Source organism: Phodopus roborovskii, unplaced genomic scaffold (assembly GCF_943737965.1).
Source record: "Phodopus roborovskii unplaced genomic scaffold, PHOROB, whole genome shotgun sequence".
Lineage (NCBI taxonomy): Eukaryota > Metazoa > Chordata > Mammalia > Rodentia > Cricetidae > Phodopus > Phodopus roborovskii.
Window position 1 is genome coordinate 38747650 of NW_026126517.1, and position 27925 is coordinate 38775574.

The following is a 27925-nucleotide window of genomic DNA, read 5'->3' on the forward strand; positions in this document are numbered from 1 at the left end:
AGAATAGTGTAATGTTTTCCTCTACCACTGTCTACTGTGTTGCTGCTGAGAAAGTCACTGAACTGGCATCTCATTGTTTGGGCTAGGCTGGCTAGCTGATGAACTTTAGAATCCACCTATCTCTGCCTCCTAGTTCGGGGGTACAGACATATGCAGCCATACCTGGAGTTTTAGGTGAGGACTGGGGTTTCAAACCTAGGCCCTCATGGTTGAAGAGTAAGTGCTCTATCCACTGAGCCATCTACCCTTCTAACCTTGTCTCCGAGATTCATCCATCTATCGACCCAATCAATCTAAACATCTAAAGACATTCTCTAAGACACGAGTGATGACTTGTGCCTTGTGCCTATAATCCAGCACTTAAGAAGCTGAGGCAGAAAGATTACCTTGAGTTTGAGGCCAGTTTGGGGATTGTAGGGAGAAAAGATGTTCTCTGGGAGAAAAACACAGGTTCTGGCAGAGAAGTAATTCTGCCACGCGAGGGCAGCAGAGCCTCACCAATGACAGGGATGGCACTTGCATCTCCCGCTGAGAATCTAGAAATTGGCTTTTGATTTTGCTACTGTGTAGAATATTTTGCTATTTATTGTGCACTTTGCTTTTTGTACTTTACATTTTAAATACACAAAATATTGTGCAGTAATGTCTTAAATAATTCAATAAGGAAAGCCACTATGTGCTAAAAGCTCCCCCCTCTCCCCTTTTCTATAGGCTGGTTTGAGGAAGGTTGCCTATTGACTCTTTTTTCCAGTTCCTGTGCAGCTGCTCTGCAGACAGCACTGTGCTGAAAGCAACTGGGCTGAGAGCCACCTGGGTGCTCAGGAAAGCGCTAGGCAGTCTCTGAAAAGTGCCTTCTTTTGTCAGGTTCTGACCCCTAGCTAGACAAATATAATTTTTTACTGACTATAGAGGACTCAAAATTGGCTCTGTTGGAATGTTTTTGTTTTTAAGATATTTATTTATATTTTGCTTGCAGGTATGTGTGCACCAGAAGAGGGCAAAAGAGGGCATTGGATCTTCTGGAACTGGAATTGCAGAAGCTTGTGAGCCCCCATGTGGGGTTCTGGGAACTGAACTTGGGTCTTTTTGGAAGAGTAGCCAGTGCTCTTAACCACTGAGCGATCTCTCCAACTCTTAAACTCTCAGTATGCTCTCCAGCCCTTAACTGAGCGATCTCTCCAACTCTCATGGGATGGTTTTAATGAATAGAATGGCTGTAGCTAAGTTATAAGCACATTGGTCTTGGCATGCTTTTAGTTCTGCCCAGGAAGACTCTGCCAGTTTGACTCCTAGTGTGAGACCTCATCAAAGTCTGAAAGAAAAGGCAAGGTGGTGGTGATGTACACTTTTAATCCCAGTAGTTGGGAGTCAGAGGCAGGCAGATCTCTGAGTTTGAGGTCAGTCTGGTCAACAGATCTAGTTCCAGGACAGCCAAGGCTATACAGAGAAACCATATCTTGATTAACAAAAAAAGTCTGGGGTTAAGCTGGTGACCTATAGACATGTTATCAGTCTCCATGAAGCTGTCCACTAGGATGATTTGTAAAGGAGTTCTCAACACAAGTTCAATTAGGAACTCATTTAACTTCTGGAAGATAAAATGCCCACAGAAAATAAAAAGGTTCTTAAGATACATACTCTCTGTGTGCCTCATGGTGTGTGTGTGTTTGTGTGTGTGTGTGTGTGCATGTTGCTGTCCCAGGACTTTTGCATATCTGACTGAGTTCAGGATCTATATTTATGTATTGAAGATTACATAGAATTTTCTGACAGGTGCCACCAAATCAAATAGAGGATAATCTTATATAAAAAGGCCTTTGGGACTGTGAAGATGAGTCAGTCATCTTACAGCTTAAGCATAAGGACATGAGTTCAATTCCCACACAAAGGTATGGTGGTGTGCACTTGGAACTCCAGCATTGGGGAGGTAGAAACAGGCCCCTCTGGCCAGCTAGCTTAGTTTAATCAAGATGCCTGCAGGTCTCAATGAGAGTGCCTATCTTGAAAATAAAGCTGCATGGCTCCTGAGGTATAAAAGCTGAGAATGACCACCAGCCTCCATGCACATGTGCACCTCCACACACGCATGTATGCATACACATGAATACATACAAATACACACAGAGAGATATCCACATACAAAATGATGTTCAGTGGGGCTGGTGATATAGTACTGTTGAAGACTAAATGAATTCAGCTAGGAAAGTTCTTCAGAACTCTAATTATATATATGTATACATCAACACCCCCAACCCACTTGCTCTCGGGTTCATGCCTAGCTGATTGTAGCATCCAGGATGTCTTGTTTCTGGAAACTTAACTGGGGCAATGGGAAAATAAAGAGACAGAAACTCACATACATAAAAGGTGGGATTGGGTGGGCTATTCTCACCTGATGAAGGGCACTTACAACTACAGAATGGCCTGGAAGCTCACAGCCTGGAAGCTCAGCACCTTTATTATGTGTAACACAGGAGGAGGGGTTAGCTAGTCTCTGTGGGAAGTCTCTGTAAGGGAGCAACCTCAGCTTGCCTGTCACAGAGGAAGAAGTTGCCATAGATCAAACAGCGCCCTCCCGCATCTGCTCATGGACCAGAGGAAGGTTTTGCCAGTTCCTGATCCTGACCCTGGGGAAGGCTTTGCCATTCTCAAGGTTCTGAGGCACTGGGGTCTTTGACACATTCACTCAGCACTCCTCCAGTGCTTACACGTTCAGCCAGGGCTTCCTCTGCTCCCTACAGCTAAGCACTTTACAAAGCCCATGACCACCTGCACAGGAAATGGTTCTGCCCACAGTGGGCTAGACACTTCTACACCAATTAACTGTCAAGACAATCGCCTGCAGACAGGCACATCTGATCTAGGTGTCTCCTCCATGGATGCTTTCCTCTTGGATGATTCTAGGCTGTATCAAGCTGTCAATTGAAGCCAACGAGGATGCTCCACTTGCCCTCATGCGGTTCTTCATACTGGCCCAGCCTTCCTCCAGCTCCAGCCAAGCTCCCTTTTTCTGCTGTGGCTCGCATGCCCAAGCCATCATTCTCCAGAGGAATTTCCTCTCTGCAGACTTGCTTGGGGGAAACAGAAGCATTATATATCATCACTAATTATCTACCTCAGCCAATCTGTGTGATAAAGAAACAGCACTGGGGCTAGAGGGTTGGCTCTATGGTCAGTAGGTGCACAAACACACATAACTAAAAATAAAATTTAAAAAGACTTTTTGAGATATTTTGTGTGTGCACCTGCATGTGAAGGCCAGAGCTTGACATCCGATGCCTTCCTTGGTTGTCCTCCGTCTTATATCTTTGAGACAAAGGCTCTCACTGAACTTAGAGACTGTTCATGGCTGGCCAGTGAGCTCCTAGGTTCTACCCATCTCCACCTTCCCAGCACGGAGATTACAGGTGCACACCGCTATGCCTGGCCCTTTACATAGGTGCTGGGCATCAAAACTCAGGCCCCCGTGTTCTCACAACCAGCACCTTACTGGCAGAGCTGTCTCCCGTTTGCTCATCATGACATTCTGTTGCTTGCTGGTGCTACTCCTTACCCTCCTCCCTGATCTCCATCACATTTTGCTGTTCTTAGAGTCAACACTTTTCTGTTTTAATAATTTCCTATGTTACCCCAGTGTAAGTAGCAGGCAGTGCCTTCAGTAATCCAGGGATTTCCAAGTCCTCTTGGTCAGAAGACAAGAGTCCTATCAGGACAGGCTTGCCTCCAGCTCCAGGGTCCTCTTTCTCAAAGGCAAGGGTACCTGGAGCAACTAGTTGGCTATTTTAGAATATCAGCTCAGTCTAATAAACACAACTCACTCTCTGGCTCTCACTTGAAAGATGAACTCTGAGATGAGTAAATGGCTTAGCCAGTAAGATGCTTGCCGCCGACCCTTAGGCCCTGTGTTCCACATCTGGGACCCACATGGTGGTAGGAAAGAACTGACTTCCACAAGTTGTCCTCTGACCTCTACACACACACACACACACACACACACACACACAGAGAGAGAGAGAGAGAGAGAGAGAGAGAGAGAGAGAGGTAGACAGACAGACAGACAGACAGACAAAGGATAGATATATAGACAGGTGTGTTACGGAACAAATTTTTTGTACACTGTGAAGATGTGTTGTTCTCATTAGTTTAAGAAAGAGCTAAATTGTAGGCAAGAAGAGGTGAGGTGGGACTTGCAGACAGGGAGAGCCCTCTACGATGAAGAAGGGAAGGGTTGACAGATGGGTGCTATGCATGTACATGTCTGAGGAATATGTACAAGATGAGGTAACAAGTCATGACAATGTGGCAGCAAGTAAATTAATAAAAATGTGTTAGTTTAAGTTGTAAGATCTAGTTAGAAACAAGCTTAAGCTATTGGCTGAGTATTTGTAATTAATAAGTCTCTGTGTAGCTATTTGGGAGTTGCCTAGTGGGACAGAAAATTATACCTACACAGATGATAGATAGATATTAATACTTTTAAAAAGTGAACTCCTCATGAACCTCAGATAAACCTAGGATTTCCCATTTTTAGTTATTATGCCTATTCAAAATACATATTTAGTTTCCTGATATCCATAATCTACACAAGGATAGGGGAATGGGTATTCTTGTCACCTGCCATCTCCTGTCCCAATGCTTAGCTTCTAGAATAAGTTTTATAAACATTAGTGAAGATACTCTAACTCACACAGAGCCAAGGATGACCTTGACCTCCTGACCCTCCTGTCTCTACTTTCCAGATGCTGGGATCACAGGCTGTGCCACCACACCTAGGAAATTCTGAAAGAAATCCCCTAACTGCATCTCAGCCTTTGCTGGTCACTAAAACAGCCTGGGAATCTTCTCTTGTCTCCCCTTTATTCTTCCTTTCTCTGATCTTTTTCTTTTTCTTAAACAATGCTAACAGGCACTCCTCTACCGCTCTCCTAGCATCTCTAAGCTTCTCTGGTGCCTTCAGAGTCTAAGACCCCATGCTGATTTTCAAGACAGGCTTGTCATAAGCCACCAGGGGGCACCAAACAACACCAACAGATCCAGGAAGATGATTAAGTCCACTTGCAGATGGTCAGCCATGAGTCTGGGTTTCTTTCAAGTGTGTTTCATTTGAAGGGCACACACATGAGTAGCAACTACAACAGAGGTCATGAAGATTCTATGAGTCGGAAATAAAGAACAGCCTGCATCCTCCAACTAGGATCTGCCTCCATTCACAATATCTGGAAACCACCTTTCTGCTGAATTCAGTTAAAGCTTACAGTTTGCAGTCAGACTGAGGAAGGGACTGGGACACAAGCCATTTCATAATATAAAACAATATTTATGTACTGTGAAGCAGGGGATGTCCCCTCGGGTACTGGGGTACTGGCACTTGGGAGTCAGGTATATTAGATTTGCTTTGGGAGTGGGGTGGGGGTTGTTTGGTGTTGGTTTTTCTAGGCAGGGTTTCTCTGTGGTTTTGGAGGCTGTCCTGGAACTAGCTCTTGTAGACCAAGCTGGTCTCGAACTCACAGAGATCCTCCTGCCTCTGTCTCCTGAGTGCTGGGATTAAAGGTGTGAGCCACCATTGCCCGCTTGCTGTTGGTTTTTCAAGGCAGGGTCATAGCTGACCTGGAATTCGCTTTGTAGAAGAGATTGGCCTCATGGAGAGCTGCGTGTCTCTGATCCAGTGCTGGAGCTAAAGGTGTGGGCCACCATGCCACATTGGTACATGAATTTTTAACCTCCTGAAGAATGTTCAAAGACTCTGGGATGAGCTGCTCAGCTCTCCCACATGGACTCTGAGAAAGGCTAGGCTAGAGGTTAGCTGAGTAGGCAGGGTCACCATTGATATCCTAGGGCAAATATCAGAGATTTCAACTTCCTTTCTTCTTGACTATTCCAAAACAATGCCCATCCTCCCTTCAACTGCTCTGGCTTAAAAATACAAGGGAGTCACTACTCAGTTTCACCTTTGATAAAGCTCTGCTCCCAAGGACACATGTCCTCAACACTAGCAGTTTCTTCACTGTCCTAAGGAAGATTCAGGAAGAAGCAACATTTTGCTAAGCCATCTCTCTGCCCTTTACAGCCTCATGATTTTCCTTTCTTTTTCAATAATAGGCAGGGTGAACATCATAGTCCTTGGGTGTCATCCCAGCACAGTGAGGCTAAGTTACATCTTTAGTTTGAGATCAGCACAGGCTGCATAGGGATTCTAAGTCAGCCTCGGTGACATAAAGGGACTCCTTCTCAAAAACCGAAATAAATCAAAATGGGATCAAAGCATAGTGAATCAATCTCATACAAGCTAATAGAAGTCAATGAACCTTCAGAGATGAAGACCCAAAGATTTAAGGGGAATTCCCTCTTTGTTTAGGTTCAGCAAGGCATGGGTGGCAATGTGATTGGACAGTGTGGTAGGAGTAATGCTCTCGCATGGAATGCCTGCCTGTCTGTTCAGATCAGTTTTGCCTGGGGTAGGGCAAGGCTGTCTGGAATGAGGGTCCTCAAAGGAAAAGGGATAGGGTGGCCTTCCCAGGTTATACAGCTTGGTTCGTAGTTCTCTGAATTCTTATTTCTGTCATCCACTTTCAGCAGGAGGATGGGAAACCATCAGGGTAGCCCTTATTTGGAGGCTGTGCCTGAGACTTTGCAATGGTTTTAGTTCAAAGTGCTCAGCACCGGAAAGAACCATGCTCTGGGATATTGTACTCCAGGACCCAAGACAACCACCCTGTGAAACAGCCAACAATAGCTACTGAATAGATGAGGGAGTCTAAGCTTAGGGGAGTTCAACTATTGAACTCAACACCAAAAAACACAGTTCTCATCTCTTAGAGAATAAGAGATGATTTATTCTGCAGCCAAATAGGAGTGGCTGTGGCCCAGGAACATGGGTTTGTTTACCCCAAATTTCCATGTTTCAATGTGGATAAAGTTTCTTAAATTTTATAGTAGCAGAACAAAGAAAATCATAAATCAGGACACATTTCCAACACAATGGTGCAAACATTAAATGGACAGTTATGAGACAGACCTCAACTATGGCTTCAGATGTTATCTGATGACAGCTTTGGTTGCTAGAAAATTAGGGTTTTTTTAACTTAGTACATTCTAAAAGATTGTATCTGTAGTCACAGAGTTCGGTCTGATGTGAGGCTTGCAAGCAGAGCAAAGAGTGGCTTCCTAGTGGGCTAAAGATAGCCCAAGATAAATTATAATTGGGACCTGCAACTTTCCAAACTCTCCAGTCATTGAATCAGGCTCTGCAGTGACACCTTTTCTTTAGGAATTAACCCTCACAGCCTGGGCTACATGCAAGTAATTCTGAGGTCACAGGTATAGCCAGGTCAGACACTGCTGGGATGGACTGGCAGCCACACCACTGTAGGCTGTGTACATTTAGAAAAGCCCCATGATCTTCCAGAGACTCCAGCTGACCACCTATAGGATGGATCGTCATGGCAATCAAATGACAGGCATTGAGTCATCTTTTAGAAGGGGACCTTTAAAAAAAATGAACAGAGGCTGGTGGTGGTGGTACATGCCTTTAATCCCAACATCAGAAGGCAGAGTCAGGCGGATCTCTGTGAGTTCGAGGCCAGTCTGGTGTATAAGAGCTAGTTCCAGGACAGCTTTCAAAGCCACAGAGAAACCCTGCCTCAAAAAACAAAAAACAAAACAACAACCACAAAAAACTAGGAACCAGGGCTGGACAGATAGAGCACTGGCTACTCTTCCAGAGGTCCTGAGTTCAATTCCCAGCAACCATGAGGTGGTTTACAACCATCAGTAACGAGATCTGAGATCTGGTGCCTTTTTCTGGCCTGCAGGGATATATGCAGACAGAACACTGTTTACGTAATAAATAAATCTTTAAAAAAATTAGGAACCAACTGAGAGATGAAGACCACACCTGAGTCCATGGGGGTTTCCGGTATGCAAATTGTAACACACATCTGTAGACCTGCCACAGTCATTTGCATATTGTATCTTCCATGTCACCTGTGGAATATTTGATTGTTTGTTTTGTCTGTTGAAGACAGGGTCTTACAGTGTAGCGCTGGCTGGCCTGGAATTCACTCTGTAGATCAGGCTGGCCTCAAATTCACAGAGATCGACATGTTGGTGCCTCTGTGGGATTAAAGGAGAGTTCCACCACACCCTGGTACCTGTGCAATATTTCTAAGAATTCATTGTATGCAAGACCATAAATCAAATCACAAGAAATTTCAATGGATTGGTTACAATTAGGATAAAAATTAATAGTACCAACATAATTGGAAAATCCATTCTTCCCAGTGGCATGTTGGGAAAAGCATAGCTAATGGCTTCCAAGATGTCAAAGCCACAGCTTTTCCCCTTCAGGCCACATTAAAGTGACTCAAAATGTCTTTATACTCAGAACTGTCCCAGAATTCTTAAATAATGCAAATCAATTAGAAAAAACAGTCCAGAAAGAAGGTAGTGGTAGGGTACACCTTTAATCCCAGCACTGAGGAGACAAAGACAGGAGGTTCTCCATGAGTTCGAGGCCAGCCTGGTCTACAGAACCAGTTCCAGGACAGCCAGGTCTACATAGAGAAACCCTGTCTTGGAAAAAGAAGAGGAAGAGGAGAAGGTGTCAAAAAAGGAAACCCAGCGAGTCAATGAGCACTTCAGAAGGTGCCCCTGCTAGCTCAGCTTCCTGTCAACTGTCTGGATCTGGAATCACCTGGGAGACACATCTCTGGGTGTGTTCATGAGGTTGTTTCCAGAGAGGTTTAACTGAGGAGGGAGGATTTTCCCACCTTCTCAGGTCCCAGACTGAATAAAAGGAGAAAAATAAGCTAAGCACCAGCATTTGTCTCTCTCTGCTCTCTAACTGTGGCAGAACCTCAGGGAGTAATGGCAACATGGAGTGGAATTAGCGCTCTTTAAACAAAGGTCTGAGGGAGTCCTCCCATCACTTACCATGAGAAGGTACAGAAACAACTGCCATGACCAGGGTATATAGGCCCTCAGCATGCGTAGACTCTGACAGCACCTTGATCTTGGAAATCCCAGAATTGTGAAAAATAACAACCGTCCCCCTCCCTGTTTTTTGTTTGTTTGTTTGTTTTTGTTTTGTTTTGTTTGAGACATGGTTTCTCTGTGTAACAGCTCTGACTGTCCTTGAACTCTCTATTGCTATTCAATATAGTATTTGTCTTAGAGCAATAAAACAAGAAAAAGGCTGGGCAATAGTGGCACATGTCTTTAATCCCAGCACTCAGGAGGAAGAGGCAGACAGATCTCTGTGAGTTTGAGGCTAACTGGTCTACAGAGTAAATTTTAGGATAGCCAGGGCTATGCAGAGAAATATTCTCTCTAAAATCAAAATAAAAAACAAACAAACAAAAAAGACAAGAAAAAGGAAGATTCTATACTGAAAAGTTACTAAATGCTCCACTAGGAAAACCCCAAGATCTGATAATTACTTTCAATAACGTAGCAGAATACAAACCAAGACATGAAAATCAGTAGCTTCCTCTATCACCAATATTGAATTTGTTGATTTTCAATAGCTTCCAAAAACTCTTAAGGATAAGCCTAATCAAGGAAGTGAAAGCCACCATAATGAAAACTAAAACACCTGGTGGAGACAGGAGAGACAGGAGTTCAGGTTCATCCATGGCTACATAACGAGTCCAAACTGATCTACTACTTGAGACCCTGTCTCAACTCCCCACAACCAACAAAATGTATACACTGACAAAAGAAATTGAAGATGTCATAGACTGGAAGAATTAATATTGTGGAATGCATAGATTGTTAAAAGCCATCTACAGATTTAATCTACACCTCTCACTCAGCACTAAAATCAACCCAAAATGAACCAGACTGCCTAAGGTAAGGCGTAAAACTCTGAAACAGAGAAAAACATAAGGCGGACACTTGAAGACGTAGGTAAGGACTTTTGAAAAGGGACTTCAGAAGCTCAGGAAACAAATGCAATAACTGACTAAAGACTCTGCACAGCAAAGCAGTCAGCAGAGCGGAGACAGCCTGCAGAAAACAAAATCTCTGCCAACTACGCATCTGACAGAGGACTAGCATGGAGACCCTACAAAGAGGTCTAAAAATTAGTCACTTTTTTTTTCAACTTTTAATGATGGAAACAAAAATATACCTAAAAGCGAAGCTTCTGGAAAAACCATTTGTTCTTCCCTGTCTTGTATCGTTCCTCAAACTTGACCTTGGCTTCCCTCCTCGCCTTGCGTTTCAGAGCTGGGTCTCTAAAGACATCCTTGTTGACAACAGTTTTGTCCAAGGGGATGTCCACAGAGTACCTTGTGGGCATGAGGTGGTTGTAGTTATAAACTTTCACAAAAGACTTGATCTTTGATCGCTTGGCGATTTTCTTCTTGCCCATGGCAGCTGTCACTTTTCGGGGATATCGGTCAATTCCAGCCACCAGGGCATGGCTGTAAGGGCGGTCTGAGGTGCCATCGTCAATGTTCTTCACGATGACGGCTTTGCGTCCGGAGTAGCCGGTTCCCAGCAGAAAGGAAAGCAAATTAGACACTTCTTAATTAAAATTAAAGAAAGCATCCAATCAACATGTGAGCAAATGAATCAGACCAATTTTCAAAAGAAGAAATGCACACAGCCAATACACATTTGAAAAAAAAAAAAAAGGTTGAGGATCCCTAGTCACCTGGGAAATCCAAGTGAAAATCACTTGGACATCCCATCTCATGGCTGTCAAGATGGTTATTATCAAGAAAACAAGAGGCATGCCCTAAGGTGGCAGTTCCCACCTGTGGCAGGCCCCAGTATAAAGTTCACAAAAAGAAAGAAATGGCAAATGCTAATGAGGAGGCGGGACAAGAGGAGTCCTGGTATACACTCTGCTGGTGGAGTGTGAACAGGAGCAGCCAGTGTGGGAGTCAGGAAAATAAATAAATAAATGGAGTGGGGACTGCTGGAGAGAGGGATCATTGGGGAAGAGCATCGCTGCTCTTGCAGAGGACCCGGTTAGATTCCAGGCACCCACATGGTGGCTCACAGCCTTGGGTACTCCAGTTCCAAGGGATCTAAAGCCCTCTTCCAAACTCCAAGGGCACTGCATACACACAGGGTATACAGCAAAACTCCCATACACATAAATAAAATTACCACATAGTCAACTGTACCACCCCTGGGTGTGTACCTGAAATCAGCATGCCATAGACATACTTGCACATACATATTTATTGCTTTGTATCAATAGTCAAGACATGGAACTGGTCTACACACCCACCAGCTGATGAATGAATAGAGGGAACGTGGTATATATTTATCAATGGAGTTTTGTTCTGCCATTAAAAAGAACAAAATTATGTCATTTATAGGAAAATGAATGGCACTGGATATCATCAGGTTGTAGTAAATAAACCAGGCTCAAAAAGACAAATATTGTATGTTTTCTCTCTTACTCACACACTAATCAGTTGTCTAAAATTTCCTTTACCATTTCTGCATCAATGATATGTATTGTGTTACTGGTGTCTCTGTAATACATTTTCCCCCCTCTGTGTGATAGCTTCCAGTTATTGGGTATCCAAACTGCTTTTGTCTGTAAACTTCCTCATATTGGTGAGTACCATATTAGAGATTAAGTCTCTGAACTTGAACTGGAAAAAGTATATTTTAAAAATCTGCTTTAATATAACAGAACCTACTGAATGTTAAGATAAAAATACACATTTTTATTAGAAACAACTTTGTTTTCTTGAAACAAAAAAAGCCAGTAAACAAAAGCATTACTTCCATTTATTTATTTTACTTCCCATTTTTATAATTCTTCATGATTACTGGCTTCATGGGAGTGTTTGCTAGACTGTGTGAAGGTAATCCAACCACACACTAGGAAACTGAAAAGGGTGGACGGAGCCTTTTAGGTTAGTCTCCAGGTAGTATGTAACACAGGATCTGTAAACTCTTCATACACCGTTATGTTGTGCCCAGGGTCCGGATTTGATGCCCGCACAAAGCCTAGAGAGGAGGGTGACAGTGCCCCTGTGATCACCTTCTCCATCATTGTAATCACTGAGGTTTATGGCACCAAGTCACATGGATTTAGAGTTCATATTGTCTCCTTTTAACTGAAGGAATGCTTTTGAGATGTGCAGATGTTATAAAATTGAACCTTGGAAGGGACCTTGGATCAAAGATGACACTAATAAAGCCAGCACAAGTGAACAGGATAATGGCCGACATGATGCATCTCCAGTTTACAAGGTTAGAAACAGAAGCATTGAGTAACCAAGTCTGACAGCAAGATTTCCAGAAAGGCCCGGGGTTAGCAGGAGGGGGGCCTGGGATTATCAGGGGTGGGGGGGTTGGAGTTAGGAAAGTGGGGTCTAGAGTTAGGAGGGGCCTGGGGCTAGCAGGAGGGGTCCTGGGGTTGGGGGGGGGCTGGAGTTATCAGGAGAGGGAGACTGGGGTTAGCAGGAGGGGGGGCCTTGGGTTAGCAGGCCTGAAGTTAGCAGGAGGGGGTCTGGGGTTATGGGGGGGTCTAGAGTTAGAAAGAGAGGGGTCTGGAGTTAACAACAGGGAGGCCTGGAGTTAGCAGGGGGGCCTGTTTACACAATGCTTATTCCCAACCTTACCACCTTCAGCATCAGCCCCAGGTCTGTACTGAGCTTTAGATAGTAGCCATGAGGGAAGAGGGCAGTCTCAGGAGCTCTCTGTGTGCTTTGTGTTCCTGTAGGCTTAGAAAGTACCAGTGTGTGTGTGTGTGTATGTGTGTGTGTGTGTGGTGTGTCTATGTTTGCATGTGTGGATTTGAGTGTGCATGTATGAAAGTACATGTGGAGACCAGAAGTTTCTACCTCAGTGCTTTATCACTTTTATGTTTTTGTTTTGTTTTTTGCTTTTTGGATACAGGATCTCACTAGGTAGTCCTTGACGGCCTGGAGCTTACTATGTAGATCAGGTTAGCCTCTAACTTTGAGAGATCCACCTGCTTCTGTATTCCAAGTGCTGGGATTAGAGGTGCACACCCCCATGCCTAGCAACCATCTTGGTATTGAGACAAGATCTCCCCTTGAATCTAGAACTCAGAAATTTGGCTAGACTGACTGGCCACTGAGTTACCAGGGAGCCTCCTGTCTCAGACTCACCAATACTGGGATTACACCACGTTCTACCATGCCTGGCTTTTCATGTGAATGCTGGGGTCCAAGTTCAGGCCCTCATGCTTGTGTAGCAAGCACATTAGTGACTAAGTATCTCCCCAGCCTCAGAACTCTCTCCATAAAGTCAACAACTGTTTTTGCCATCAGTAGGAAAGTGAATTACTCAGCCATGTCCATATAGATAGCTCAAGTCTGTAAAAGGCATCCATAAATTACCCTCCCAATTAGCTGAACATTTTCTTAACTGTTTCCAAGACAAAATAAAGCAAAAACACTAGAAATAGTAGAGAGGAATTGATATGAAAGTATCTTGAGTGCCTCTCATCTAATTAGCAAGAATGGAGAAAGAAAATGTACACTGAACTCTCAAAGTTTGGTTCTGATATCATAAAGCCAGTAATATGCCTAGTGTGCCCTCATTTATGATTAATAGTTCATCACTGCTCAAGGACAGGCTGCAGCTCAGTAGTGTAGGCACTGGGAAGGTGCCCATGATCTTGTGGGTAACATGATCAACTCTCTCTCTCTCTCTCTCTCTCTCTCTCTCTCTCTCTCACACACACACACACACACACACACACACACACACACTTACACATAGCTGGAATTTTCTTTGCCCCCAAGTCCCATAGCCACTTCAGCCCCAAATAAGCACGCAAATGCTATATTAATTATAAAACTGTTGGCCAATGGCTAGGGTTTCTTATTGGCTAGCTCTGTCTTAATTATTAACCCATTTCTATTCATCTAAGTATTTATTTCCATGTGGTCTTATCTTACCAGAGAAGAGTCTGGACCTGTTACTCCTTCCTACATGGTGTCTCCCCACAGTCTCCCTCTGCCTACCTTTCCCATCTCCTAGTCTTGCCTATTTTCCTGCCTCTGTTGGCCAAACAGTGTTTTATTCAACAACCAAAAGAGAAACACATATACAGAAGGACATTCCCCATCACACACACACACACACACACACACACACACCAACCCAGACAGAAATGAAGTACAATTGGGGTCAGTGGGTGCAGGACAGGATAGTAATGCAGTGTGAAGGGGGAGAAGACAGCAGCAATGTGAGTCTAGTGTCACTGACTTGGACAGCAATCAGGAATATTTGGATTACTTTGTTAATTCCCCTTTTACAAACAAGGAAAAACCCATTCTGTTGCACTGGTTGGGATCCAAACCTAGGGAAGCTGTGTTTGTACAAGCACTTATAAATGTCTATAAGAGTCATGAGATCCTGGAGCCAAGGCATATATTTTCATCTTTACTTATTTTCTTTTAGTTTCAAGAGATGGCTTAACACTTTTCATATTGGGCCTGAATACAATATCAAGCTCTGAACTGAGCCATCAGCAGTTAGTTGAATTTGATCAGATATTTCAGGCTCCTCCCATTTGGGCTTGTTAGGCAGAAATGATGGCTATGTGCCACTCACAGCCCCTTGTTCATTACTATGATCATATTTACAAGAATGCTCCGGCTGTGAGTCCTGTTGCTATGTAACTGACTAGAACACAAACTGCTGTTACAGGGGACCAGAGTTTAGTTCCCAGCACTCACATTGTGTGGCTCCATATCCAAAGCCCTCTGTTATATGCCTCTTACAGGGCTGTTTTCTCCAAATGAAACAGGAGGGAGGGGGAGGCTCCTGGTCACATGACTGGGAACTCTTGGAAGATCCTCAGCCACCTCTCCCCAGTCCACTGTGGAGACAGGAGATTCCTGGACGCCAGCCTGCTGAACTGACTGGGAGCCCTGAAGAGAGCCTGGGTTGTAGCCTCCAGCTGCTCCCAGCTGTGCTGAGCCCAGGGTGGTTTGTGAGCTGGGGAAATTGCTCACCCTTCCTCCTGTTAGTAACCCCAGTAGACATTCATTGGCTCACCAGCTTGAGCTTCAGTGCAGGCATTGATTTGGTCTGTCATGGGTACTCTTTCTGTGTTTTCCCTAGGAAGTCTGTCACACAACAACTCCATGGGCACCTGTAATCACACACAGATGTAAATGAATTCTTAAAGAATAGCAAATAAATAATTGATTAAAAGTTTTAAAACATAAGCCCATTTCTCATTGGTTTCTGGCCTCTCCAGAAATGACTGACATACCATAGGCATCACGTGTCTGCAGATGTACTGAGTATTACTGAAGCATCAGTACCACTCCTGAGCTTTGCACTGCATAGGTGATATTGGCATGATACTCTATCTTATCTACAGAGGAGCCTGGAAAGCTGTTCTCTGTTAAAGGGTGTTCTTGGGCTGGGATGGCAGCTCAGTTGGTAAAGAACTCAACTCACAAACATGAGGACCTGAATTGGGTTCTCCAGAACCTTTTTTGTTTGTTTGTTTGTTTGTTTGTTTGTTTTTAAGCCAGGTGTCTGTAATCTTATTCCAGAGCTGGGGATGCAAAGACAGGCAGGTTCTGACTAACCACTCTAGTGAAGTTGATAAAGGAACATATGAAACTTACTTCTCTTAACTTCAGTATGTCTGTTTATCAAGTTAATTAGTAAAGATCATTCATAATCTCATCTCCTACTGACTACCAATAAAATTTATCTGAGTGAGGCCAGGTGTTGGTGGTGTTCACCTTTAGTCCCAGCACTCGGGAGGCAGAGGCAGAGGCAGAGGCAGGCAGATCTGTGTGAGTTTAAGGCTAGCAGAGCGAGCGAGCGAGTTCCAGGACAGGCTCCGAAGTAATACAGAGGAACCCTGTCTCGAAAAACCAAAAACCAAACCAAACAAAACAAAAAAAAAAAAAAACCCTTATCTTATTGAACACACAGAAACACACAATTGTCATAATAGGTATACATCAGGGAAAACTAGCAACGATAGATAACTGTATTTAGCTAGCTATGTGTAGATAAGTATACCCAGATAAGTATAGGGAGTCTCCTGGAGTTCTGTTGATATTTTTTTTTCCTTTCTGTCTTTCACCTGCATATTGTTCTATAACTTTTTTTTCTTTTTTTCTTTTTTTTTTTTTTTTTTTTTTTTGCTATTAGGGGCTGGAGAGCTAGCTCAAAGGCTAAGAGCATTTGCCATGTGATCATGATGTCCCTAGTTTGTAATTCCAGCTCCAGAGAATCTGATACCCTCTTCTTACCTCTGGGTTGGCACAGGCATGTGCACCCTCCACCACACACACACACACACACACACCACATGAAAACATACTCACACAAAAATAATTAAATAGAATAAAATTAAAAATGTTAAAGTAAGTTAGTTATTATAAGCTGGTGAGATGGCTCAGCGGGTAAATGGCATTTGTCACCCAACCTGATGACTTCAGCTCTACCCCTGGGACACACATGGTAGAAAGAGAGAACGACTTCCAAACATTGTCCTCTGCCTTTCACTCATGAGCATGCATGTGCATAATACTATACACAGATATAGTAAAGATAACAATAAGTTTAATTTTTTAAAATATTATTATCACCATCATTTGGGTTATTACTATTGAAACATGTTTTTTAGAGGGGTACCATCAATTCCCTTTTTCAGATAAGGAAACTGAAGATGACAAGCTTTCAATAAATTGTAACCTGGGCCATTTAAACCTTTTTAGTTTTTGAGACAGTGTCTAATTGGTCTAGAACTAGCTATGTAGACCAAGCTGGTCTCAAATTCAGAAATCTTCCCTCCTCTGCCTCTGACTATGTGCTACCATGCCCACTTCAACCCAGTCTTAGACTCCAAACCCATATGTGCAATCTATGTTGATAAACCTTCATGAGAACATTGACTAAAAATTAATTGTTCAAGTTAGTAAAGTCACAAGTACAAAATTTTAAGTTTAAATTATAAATCATTTTCTTATTCTCCCTATAAATAAAGATTTTAATGACCATTTATAAAGAGCTTGGATTGCTTTTGGTCACATTTACAAATTTAATTAAATGCCTTAATTATTTCAAATTAAAATTTGAAATTTAACACAACCAGTATCTTTGTCCGTATCCAAATTATCTCATTAACAGAGACCCTTCCAGTTAAGCAATTCTTGTAAATTTAATATGTTTGTTATAAATGTGTCTTAAATGCCTTAATTATTCCTCTGTTTATAAAATAAATAAGACTTAGACATTAAATAACAGGCCTAAGCCTGTTACTCACTGACATATTAACGGGTAGAATTGCAAATCAAGTCATCAAGTCTATTAGACATTACAAATGCTAAAGTGTTAAACAGCAACAAACTCATTAACACATAAATATTAATGCTATTTGTTGAATTTACTTCATCATGATATTTAACTCTAAGTATCTTTAATCAAAGCATTTACACAGTTTGTGTAGAAGAGGAGAATCCTGTATTATGTGAACGGCCTCATTAATAGCAATGGTTCTGGACAGAATATGGAGAACTGTGAAGGCACTGGAGGACACCTGGGAACAGGGTGGAATAGAAAGGGTACCATCTACAAAGAGGAAACGCCCTGAGCGTGGTCCAGTTGCATCAGCTTTGCCTGGCACACTGCTGTGCTCACTGCAGCATCTGGGGCAATCCAGCTGAAGCAGCAGCTGGTGTCTTCCTAGGCTGGGGAGGTCCAAGACAGAGCTTTGAAAAGATCCTGATGCATTAGAAACTGCAGCACGTGGTACACAGAAAGGAGAAGGGAACAGAGGGAAAAGATTCAAAAAGCTAGTTAAAATTCCAAGAGGCAGCCGGGCAGTGGCGCATGCCTTTAATCCCAGCACGTGGAAGGCAGAGGCAGGAGGATCTCTGTGAGTTTGAGACAAGCCTAGTCAGAGAGAATTCCAGAACAGCCAAAGCTACAGAGAAACCCTGTCTCCAAAAGCAAAAAACAAAAAAAAACAACAAAAAACAAAACAAAAACAGAAAATTCCTAGAAGGTTAAAGAAGATGGTTTAGAAAGTAAGGGTGCCTACTACTATGCAAGAACGAGGGCCTGTGAATCCCTAGCACCCACATAAACACACACACACACACACAAACACACACCACACCACCACCACCAACAACAACAAAAACAAAAAACATAAAACATAAAACATAAAAAACAAAACCCCAAACCCTAGAAGCCTTGTGTGGAAGCAAGAAAAAAATGCCTCAAGTGATAGATAAGTAGGAATTTGAACAACAGAGGATTTTTCCCGAGACTAGAGCCGAAAGAAATCCATACACTGTCTTTCAGGTGTTGAAAGATAAGACCTGGCAACCAGAATCTTATGTTTGTCCAGGACAGCCTTTAGTCAGGAAAACAAATCAAGATATTTTCAGATGATGAAAACTAACAGAGCGTGATGGCAGGAGACCTACACCAGCAGAGTGGCCAGAAACCTCTTCACAGCCAAGAAAGGCTAAACAGAAACTGGAAATGTGGGAAAAGTTCAAGATAAAAGAGGAAAATGTAACTGGATATAATAGGCAGTCTTCCCCTTGTGTTTCCTAAATTGCATCTGATAGCTGGAGCTAAAATTATGACATTGTATGACACAGCTCTTGCTGTAGCTAAGTACTTCAGATAACTACATTATAAAGAGGGGTGAAAGAGTCTGCAAGTTCCTACTTCTTACTCAGGTAGGGAAGTTTGCTATCATCAGTAAGCAGGACTAAATAATGCATTTAGAAAAGCTAGAGCAGGCACTGAAAAACACATGCGAGAGGGCTTCAAACATGTCACAGGTAGGATGGGAGCTGGAGACATGGCTCAGCAGGTAGGCGTGCTTGCTCTCTCTCTCTGTGTGTGTGTGTGTGTGTGTGTGTGTGTGTAGCCAAAACAGCATCTGAAATGTATATGTGTATATATACATACATATACATACACACACAAGAACATGCATGCACATACATAAAAGAAAGAAAAAAGGGAGGAAGAAGAAAGGAAGAAAAGATTGGTTACACATAGGGGCTGGCAAGGTGGCTCAGCAGATAAAGGTGTTTACACCGAGTATGACAACCCAAGTTCCATCCCCAGAACCATGTGAGAGGAGAGAGCCAGTTCCCACAACTGTGGGAACTCTGAACTTCACATGTCCAATGTGGCATATGTGCACACCATCACTTCTGTCATCACAAGACAAATAAATAATCTTTAAAAGTTTTAAAATTGTAATTACCTATAGTAAAATTCACTCTTTTTTTAGAACATAGTTCTGTAAGTTTTGACAAATATACAGAACAATGTCACCACCACTAACATCAAGATAAATGACGGGTTCTATCTATCTATCTATCTATCTATCTATCTATCTATCTATCATCTATCATCTATCTGAGATAGGTTTTCTCTGTGTAGCCTGGGCTGTCTACAACTCTTCTTATAGAACAAGCTGGACTCAAACTCAGAGATCTGCCTACTTCTGCCTCCCAAGTACTAGGCAGTACTAAAAGCATGTGCCACCACCTCCCAGCTAAATTTTTCAGACTTATTTTATTTTTATGTGTATGAGGTTTTGCTTGCATGTCTGCACCATGTGCATGCCTGGTGCCCACAGAGAAGCTGGAGTTACTGTAGATAGTTGTAAGCTGCCTTGTGAGTGCTGGGACTTGAACTAGGTCCTCTACAAAGACAACAAGCACTCATAACCACTGGGACGCTTCTCTGGCCCCAGAGGATGGGTTTATCTTGCAGAAAAATATTCCTCTGTGCCTCTTCTCTGCAGCCTACCCTCCCCCCATTCCATAACTCATTTGCTATCCCTGTGGTTTGGTCTTTTTCATGGGGTCTTTCTGTTTTGGAACATAAACAGAACCATACAATATGTAGCCAAAGTATGCACATAGAGGCATACAGTGTGTGAATCTGGGGTGGTAGCCTTAATCCCAGCCACTAGGAGGCTGAAGTAGGGAGATCAGGAACTCAAGTCCAGCCTGGGCTACATAAGTGAATTGAAGGTGAGCCTGGGCTACAGAGATCACATTGGGGGTGATGGGCTTCCATATCTTCTGCAACTAATAAACATCTTTGGGAGCTAGATGTGATGGTCATACATGAAATTCCAGTACCAGGAAAGCTAAGACAGGAAGGTTCTTGGACAACCAGCTGAAACTACATACTGAATTCCAAGCCTGCTTTGGGAACATAACCATACCTCCTCCCAATTAAGAAATAAGCAAACCACAGGAAAATAATTTAAATTTTGTGCACACATACATGTGTGCCATGGTATGATTGTGAAGGTCAGAAGACAACTTTGAATAATTGGTCTTCTCCTTCTACCATGTGGAAATCCAGAACCAAACTCAAGCCATCATCAAGTTTGACAGCAAGCCCCTTTACTCACTGATCCATCCTGCTGACCCAGGAAAGCAATTGTAAACTATGTAAATATTCTGCTCCCATGTGACACTTTCAAGATAATGGCCTTTTGTATCATCATGGACTCATGGTTTCTTATTTAATTCAGTACTCACGTCCTTTATTGTCATCCATCACACTTTGTTTGAGAGAGGGTTTCTCTGTGTATCTCTGGCTATCTTAGAACTTGCTCTGTAGGTCAGACTGCCCTTGAACTCACAGACAGCCACTTGCTTCTGCCCCAGAGTGCTAGGAGTGTCATCATGCATTTCAATGCTCAGATTTTCCATGACTGGGCTACTGGGAGCCTTTGATGTTGGCTTCTCCTATTTTTGGGGTGTTATCCTTTTGGAGATATTCCCTGTGTTCTAGAACAGGACACATCAGGCTTTGCTTGGGCTCACACTTAGAGGGATGTCCCTTGTCAGAGAGCCTTTCAGTTGTCAGGGCAATGTCTATTGATATAAGCAGGAATCTATGAGCTCACACCAACACTACCAATTCTATTCCAGCACTCATGAGTTCAGCCTACCATTACCCCTTCCCACATGTGACTCCTTCTCTGACTGAGGAGCTGGTTGCCATCACCCTCCCTGGGTTCAGTTATTCACCCTGTAATGTTTTATATTCTGCCCCTTCCCTACAAAAGGCACATTTTAAGCTTAGGCTCTTCTGTCTGATGAGCCTCCCAGATCAACACTCTCTCAGCTAAGGCTCCAATCTGGCAGCCAGGCTGACTTTCTTCTTTCTCTCTTCCACATTCAGCTCCAAAGGCCTATCTAAGACACCCTGGTCCTTTTCCTCCTGCAGGGATACTTCCTTGCCTTGCCTAAGCACCAGGTCCCAGAGAAAGCCGTTCACCTATGAATTCCCTTCTTACCTGCTCTGGCTCTCTCTCCCTGTGCCAACCTCCCCCTCTTCCAGCCAAGTGGTTGCCTGCCCTGACCAGGCAACTGTCCTTAGTAGCTTTCTCCTATTGTTCTCTCTGCATGGCCCCAGGCAGGCTCTTGGGCCCCAGGTCAGGTGTCCCAGTCAGGCAGGTCACACATATGATCTTGTTCAGTTGTCCCATGCTCTGTCCTGTTTACCCAGACAGAATGACTGCCTGGGGTATCCGAGAAAGGCCGAATCTTAGCTGATTTACATGGAATTCTGAACACCAGTCTTTGTTCATGAATACGAGACTGCTAGCATCTCTGTTTGGCTCTCCAGCCACTGCCTGCCCACTTTCCCGTTGCCTTCCAACTCAGGTGTCAGAAAATGTCTTCTTCCAGGTTTTTAACAGAGCTTCAGACTCCCTAATTCCTTTGCACAAGATTTTTGACCCCATGACACTCAGACTATGCAAGTAGGTCCGAACTGCACTCTGTCTAGCTGGCCCAGTAGACTTGCCCATAGTCTGCTCAGCATCCCAAACCAGGTTCTTGTTCTTTTGTGTGGTGCCAGAGATTGAACCCATGGCCTCTTTACAACTAGACCAGCACTCTACTACTGAGATGCACTGCCCAGCCCTCGGTTTCCAAGTCTTTCAAAGTAGCTCAACCTAGCCTCAAACTAGGTAGTCAGATTATAAATGTATACACTATACCACTTAGGTCACTCAAGCCAAACACACAGGGTTTTTGCTACTGTTATTGTTGTTTGGTTGGTTGGCTGGTTTTTGTTTTGTTTTGGGGATTTTCAAGACAGGGTTTCTCTGTATTACTTTGGATCCTGTCCTGAAATTAGCTCTGTAGACTAGGCTGGCCTTGAACTCACAGAGATCCACCTGCCTCTGCCTCCCGAGTTGGGATTAAAGGCAAACGCCCAAGGTTATTTGATTTTTGAGACAGGATTTCTCTGTGTAGCCTTGGCTTTCCTGGAACTGTAGACCAGCCTGGCCTTGAACTCTGAAGTCTGAGTGCTGGGATTAAAGGTGTGCATCACAGCTGGCTGGTGGTGGCATACATCTTTAATCCCAGCACTTGGGAAGCAGAGGAAGGTAGATTTCTCTGAGTTTGAGGCCAGCCTGGTCTATAAAGCTACACAGAGAAACCCTGTCTGGATAAAACAACAAAAGGTGAGCATCACACCTCCTGGCTCTGGTTTGTTTGTTTTGAGACTCATAGAGTTTGAGCTAGCCTGAAACTCCATATGTATCGGAGAATGACCTTGAAACCTCTGGCCCACCACCATACCCAGAGTATGCAGCACTGGGGATGGAAGCCAGAGCTTTCTATATGTGATAGGGAAGCCTGCCACCAGCTGAGCTGCATCCCCAACATTCAGAAAGCTTTTGGACTGAAACCACCTACCCGTGTCTGTCTGGAGCCCAAGTTTGCATTTGCATTTGGTTGAGTGTTTCTTTGAGTTGATAAGTTAACAGATTCACTGTCAAAAGTTGAAGAACGAATAAGTTCTAGAACTGCCTGCTTTGCTTCGATAAGAAGTTAGACATCTTCTGTTCCTTTCCAGAAGGAGTCAACATGAAAGCAGCCATCTCTCTATTTAGAGTTCTAGCCCTACCTTGATGGGGCCAGAAGTGAGTGAAAAATCTCTCTCAACAGTGGCTAGTGTGAGTTATGAAAACTGGAAACATTTTGAAAGTGTGCCTTTTGGAAAACACAAAGCAGAGGCACCCTTTCCACCTCCTCACTGGCTAGAGGAGAATAAGAAATGAGCTCACAACCAGCATCCATGGAGGGGCCCCTGGGTAAAGAGCACCTTTTGCCTCCACTCCTTATAGCCCTTATGAACAAGGGATAAGACCTCATTTGCATATAACACTGACAAGCTAAAGCACACATGCCACTCTGTGAACTAAACCCCTGACCATGACAAGCTCCAAGTGGGAGAGCTATCCTATAGAATCAGGTGCAAAAGGAGCCCTGCTTATGGACTTGGCCTAGGACATAAACTAAGAAGGGAGAGAATTGAAGCATAAAATATTATCAGCTTTAGAGGGCTGGAGAGCAGGCTCAACTGTTAACGTCAATTGCAGCTCTCACAGAGGACCCAGATTCAGTTCCCAGCACCTACCTACACTGCGTCTCAAAACAAACTCCATTTCCAAGGAACCCAACACCCTCTTCCGACCTCCACAGAAATCAGGCACGCACATGGTGCATGTATATACATGCAGGCAATAAATAAATAAATAAATAAATGTTTTTTAAAAACTGCCAGCTTTAGGAGCTGAGCAGGCAGCTCAGGCTGGACATGTTTCCGTCTTGGCCTGCTGAATAATGAAATTGCTGGTGTATCCTGCCTGCCTCGATCTTTTTTTACATTTTTCACTTTTGCACCAAACTGATGTATAAAATTGTAAGTAGACTCACATTTGTGTCTTACATATTTCTGTTGGACAGAGCTATTGTAAAAGTGGTGTGTCCTCTGGAAATATATTAGTGAGCTTCCTGTACTGAAGCTAATGACATTAGTGGTAGGGGAAGGTTATGGAAACCTGATGATAGGGGAAGTTGTTCAATACATTTCTGTTTCCTCTCTGGACGAAAGCTATGCTTTAGGGATCTGCACTATGCTATGTTACTTGCTTTCAAGGACAGTTGGTTATATGATTGTCTTCTCTTTTCCAGTGGGGGTGGGGAAAGAACACACACACAGCTTCATTCATTAAGACGGTCTCATGATAAATATTTTATGTGGTCACCAAAGCCTGACTAATAGGTTTGCATTTAGCATTAATTTACACAACCCCAGACAGCGCAAAGGAAAGCCTTACTCCACAGTTGTCCACTGTCCTCATTGTTAACTGGGTCCCGTCTGTTATTGCATCTTATTGTATTTGCATGATTGCGTCAGTGTGGGAGCATGTGTGGTGCTGCACCTATATGAGGTCAGAGGACGGCTCTCAGAGGTCCATTTTTCTCCCCATACATACAATAAAAAATAAAGGGGGAAAATCTCATACACATACATACATATATGTATATATGTATATTTCATATATGTATATTTCAATATAGAGGTTGTGTGTGTGTGTGTGTGTGTGTGTGTGTGTGTGTGTGTGTGTGTGTGTAGCTCTGGGTGTCCTGGAACTCACTCTGTAGGCCAGGCTTGCCTCAAACTCAGGGAAATCCACCCGCCTCTGTCTCCCTAACACTGGGATTAAAGGTAAGCACCACCACTGCCCAGCTGAAGGTGGAGGGAAACTTTTAAAATATCAGATCATCATACTTTCCTGGCAAATGCTTTTTTTACCCATGGAATTTCTCCAGCCCCCTAGGCTGGCCTCAAATGCAGTATGTACCAGAAGTTGACCTGCATCCACTTCCTGAATGCTGGAATTACAAGCATGTACCACTAAACCCAGTCTATGTGATACTGGGGACTGAACCCAGGGCACCATGCATGCTTGGGGAGCACTCTACCAACTGAGCTGCACAACAGACCCTGTGTCCTTCAGAACCTTTGTTACCAGGTCCTCCTCCTCTTTACTGTGACATTGGCTTTTCCAGGACTCCATGTGTACTACTTAAATCTCCTACCGGGAGTCTTCCAGCTTGGCCTGTACTCCCAGTGCTCCTACAGTGGAGATGGGAAGCAGACAGGAGATCCCCAGAATACATAACATGGTCAAGGCCAGTGCGTGACGCTGTTCTCAGGCATGCACTCTGACATGCACTCTGCAGCACATGTCCATCTATGTGAGAGCATTAAAAGTCCTTCTTTTCAAAGGCTAAGATGGCCAGAGAGACTGACCAGTGGATAAGGATGCTCACTAGCAAACCCGATGGTCCCTGGGATCCACATGGCAGAAGGAAAGAATCGACCGACCCCTCCAAGTTGTCCTCTGACCTCTATTACTTACACTGTACTCAAACCACTCCCCCCACATCAAATAGAACAACAAAAATAAACAATTTCCTAAAGTTAAATTGGCATATTTTGTAGTGTAGATTTTATAAATATTAGAGATTTCAGTGGTTTATAGTGCGTCCAGAGTTATATGGCAGTCATCACCATCTAATGTGAGTACAACTGTAGTTATTGTAGTAACTCTGGCTACTCATCCCAAAACCCTGAACTCACTAGCAACGCCCCCTCCATGTCCCTTCCTCACTCTGGTGGCAACAAACCTACTTTACCTTCTACCTATTTGCCTACTCCAGAGACTTCCTAGAGTAGAGCATGGCAGCACACACCTGTAAACACAGTACCTGAGACAGTGAAGCAGGACAATTGTGAGATCAAAGCCAAGTGGTGGTACACACCTTTGATCCCAGCAGAGGCGGAGGCAAAGGCAGGCAGATCTCTGGGTTCAAGGTCAGCCTAGCCTAGGTCTACAGAGTGTTCCTGGGTAGCCAGGGTTACACAGAAAGAGAGAGAGAGAGAGATTAAAGCTAGTGGGACATATATAGCAAGACCGACCCTGTCTCAGATTACCACATGAATTAATCAATTAGCACAATTAGCAAATAGTCCCTTTGACTTCCACTTAGCATATGTTTTCAAAATATATCCATGTAGGCTGGGATGTGGCTTAGTGGGTAGAGTGCATTCCTAACATGCACAAAGCCTTGGGTTTAGTTCCAACACTGCCTAGTGTTGGTACATGCCTGTCATCACAGCACTTGGGAGACTTCGGTAAGATCACAAAAGTCATCCTCAGCTACATGGTGAGTTACAGGCTAGTCTGGACTATGGGACACCCTGACTCAACAATAACAACAGATTAACCATGCTTTCATTTCTAAATAGTATTCCAACACTATATTCGTTGGTTTACTTATTAGTTGGTGGGTATTTGGGTTGAAGCTGTGACCATTTAAGTAATGTGAGCATGAACATCAGTGTGAACCAATGTTTACCATTTTCCTGGGTGCATACTGAGGAACAGAATTGCCTGGCTATGCCAGAGCTCTATGTGTCATTTTCTGAGACACTGCCACGCTGTTTTCCACAGTGACTGAGCACCACCGAGTCTCCCTTATTCAGCTGAACAGCTTTTAAACACTGTCACTTTGCAAACTTCAAAAAGTTATATAACCTTGCTCAGATTGTACATTTGGTTTTGTCTTGCCTTGTCGGATTAGTAAGAAAAAAAAGCTGGGAATGGTACATACTTGGGCTAGGGTGTAGCTTACTTGGTGGAGTACCTCCCTTGCATGCCTGAAGCCCTGGGTTCATTCCCCAGCACCATACACACTCCCTAGGGAGGCCCACAGGGTTAATCCCAGCACCAATAGAATGGAGACAGGAGGATCAGAAGTTCAAGGTCACCATCAGATACACAGAGTGTTTGAGGCCAACCTTGGATACTTGAGACTATCTCAGGAAGGAAGGGAGTAGGGCTGGGCAGTTACTAACATGTATAGCATAACTAATGTTACCCATGCTTGAGATGAGTTTTCTTCCTGACCTATGGTCTTCTGACTACTTGGCAGTGGTTGTCCCCAGTGGATGGACAGGTGAAGCACCCACCCCAGTGCCACACACAGGGTGACAGGAGCTAGCTACATTTCCCAGGTTGGAACTTGCCTTGAGAGGAACCTGGAGAAATCGAGGAAGCAGAGGAGAAGGAGGATCTCTTCATCCTCAGAGGCAGAAACAACTAGAAGCAGAACAGATGTGAAATTAAGGCTTCCCTACAGAGAGCCCTGCAGAGTCAGCTGCCTGGAGCTGACACCCTCCCTTCCAACCCTCTTCCTCCTTGGCAGCCTGAGCTCCATTCTCTTGGCTCCGCCGGGGCCCTGCAAGCACCTGGGGCTGTGTTAAACCCTCCCAAGTCTGGGCACAGAGACTGGTTTGTGTTTTTCTAAACAAATCTGAGACACACACACATTCACACACACGGTGGGGGCACATACCTAAAAGGCAGCAAGGAAAGGAAGAGAAGAGGAGGAGGAGGGGAGAAGGAAGAGGAGGAAGAGTGTGATGTAAATAGAAGCTATTGGGGAGTTTTGTTTTTTTGTTTTTTTTTTCAAAGTCAAATGTTTATTTCTATGCCATAGTTTTCTTAGCACATTTTGCAGAAGAAAGGAATCCAAAGAACCTGATTGTTATTATTATTAATATTTGGAGATATTTTCTCTACAGTTAGAAGAAAGAAAATACACACATTGGTACCAGAATCACCATTTCTCTTGGGATTTTTTGTTGGTTTTGTTGTTGTTTTTTAAGTTGAGTCTCAGTATTACAGCTGACATATTATTTCTCTATTTCCTTTCATTTAGATTCCCATTTTCTTTTTTTGCCAACTTGCTAAATTAAATGTTAATTCCTTAATATCCAGTCTTTCTTCATTAAAATAAAAAAAAAAGTAAGTTCTAACTCAAGAATCTGTGTAGTCTACTATCTCAGAACCTGGGATACTGAAACAGGAGGCTTGCTGTAAGCTTGAGACCAGCCTTGGCTACAGTGAGACCCTGTCTAAAAAACAAAAAAACAAAATAAGTTAGTCATGGTGACATGGCTTAAATCCCAGAATTTAGGAGGCAGAGGCAGGAGATCTCTGTAAGTTTAAGGCCAGCCTGGTCTGCATAATGAGTTCCAAGCTATCCAGAACTAGATGATAAAACTCCATCTCAAA

The 27925-nt window shown here is 43.5% G+C and overlaps 1 protein-coding gene across 1 annotated transcript; it reads right to left on the reverse strand.

The window, feature by feature from the left end:
- Positions 1-10100: 10100 nt before the first annotated feature.
- On the reverse strand, positions 10101-15046 carry LOC127231690 (60S ribosomal protein L27-like). Its single transcript, XM_051197405.1, has 2 exons — positions 15007-15046; positions 10101-10527 (listed from the first exon to the last, which is right to left on the reverse strand). The coding sequence occupies exons 1-2, from the start codon at positions 15044-15046 to the stop codon at positions 10130-10132; spliced, it is 438 nt and encodes a 145-aa protein (XP_051053362.1). The 3' UTR covers positions 10101-10129.
- Positions 15047-27925: the final 12879 nt, after the last annotated feature.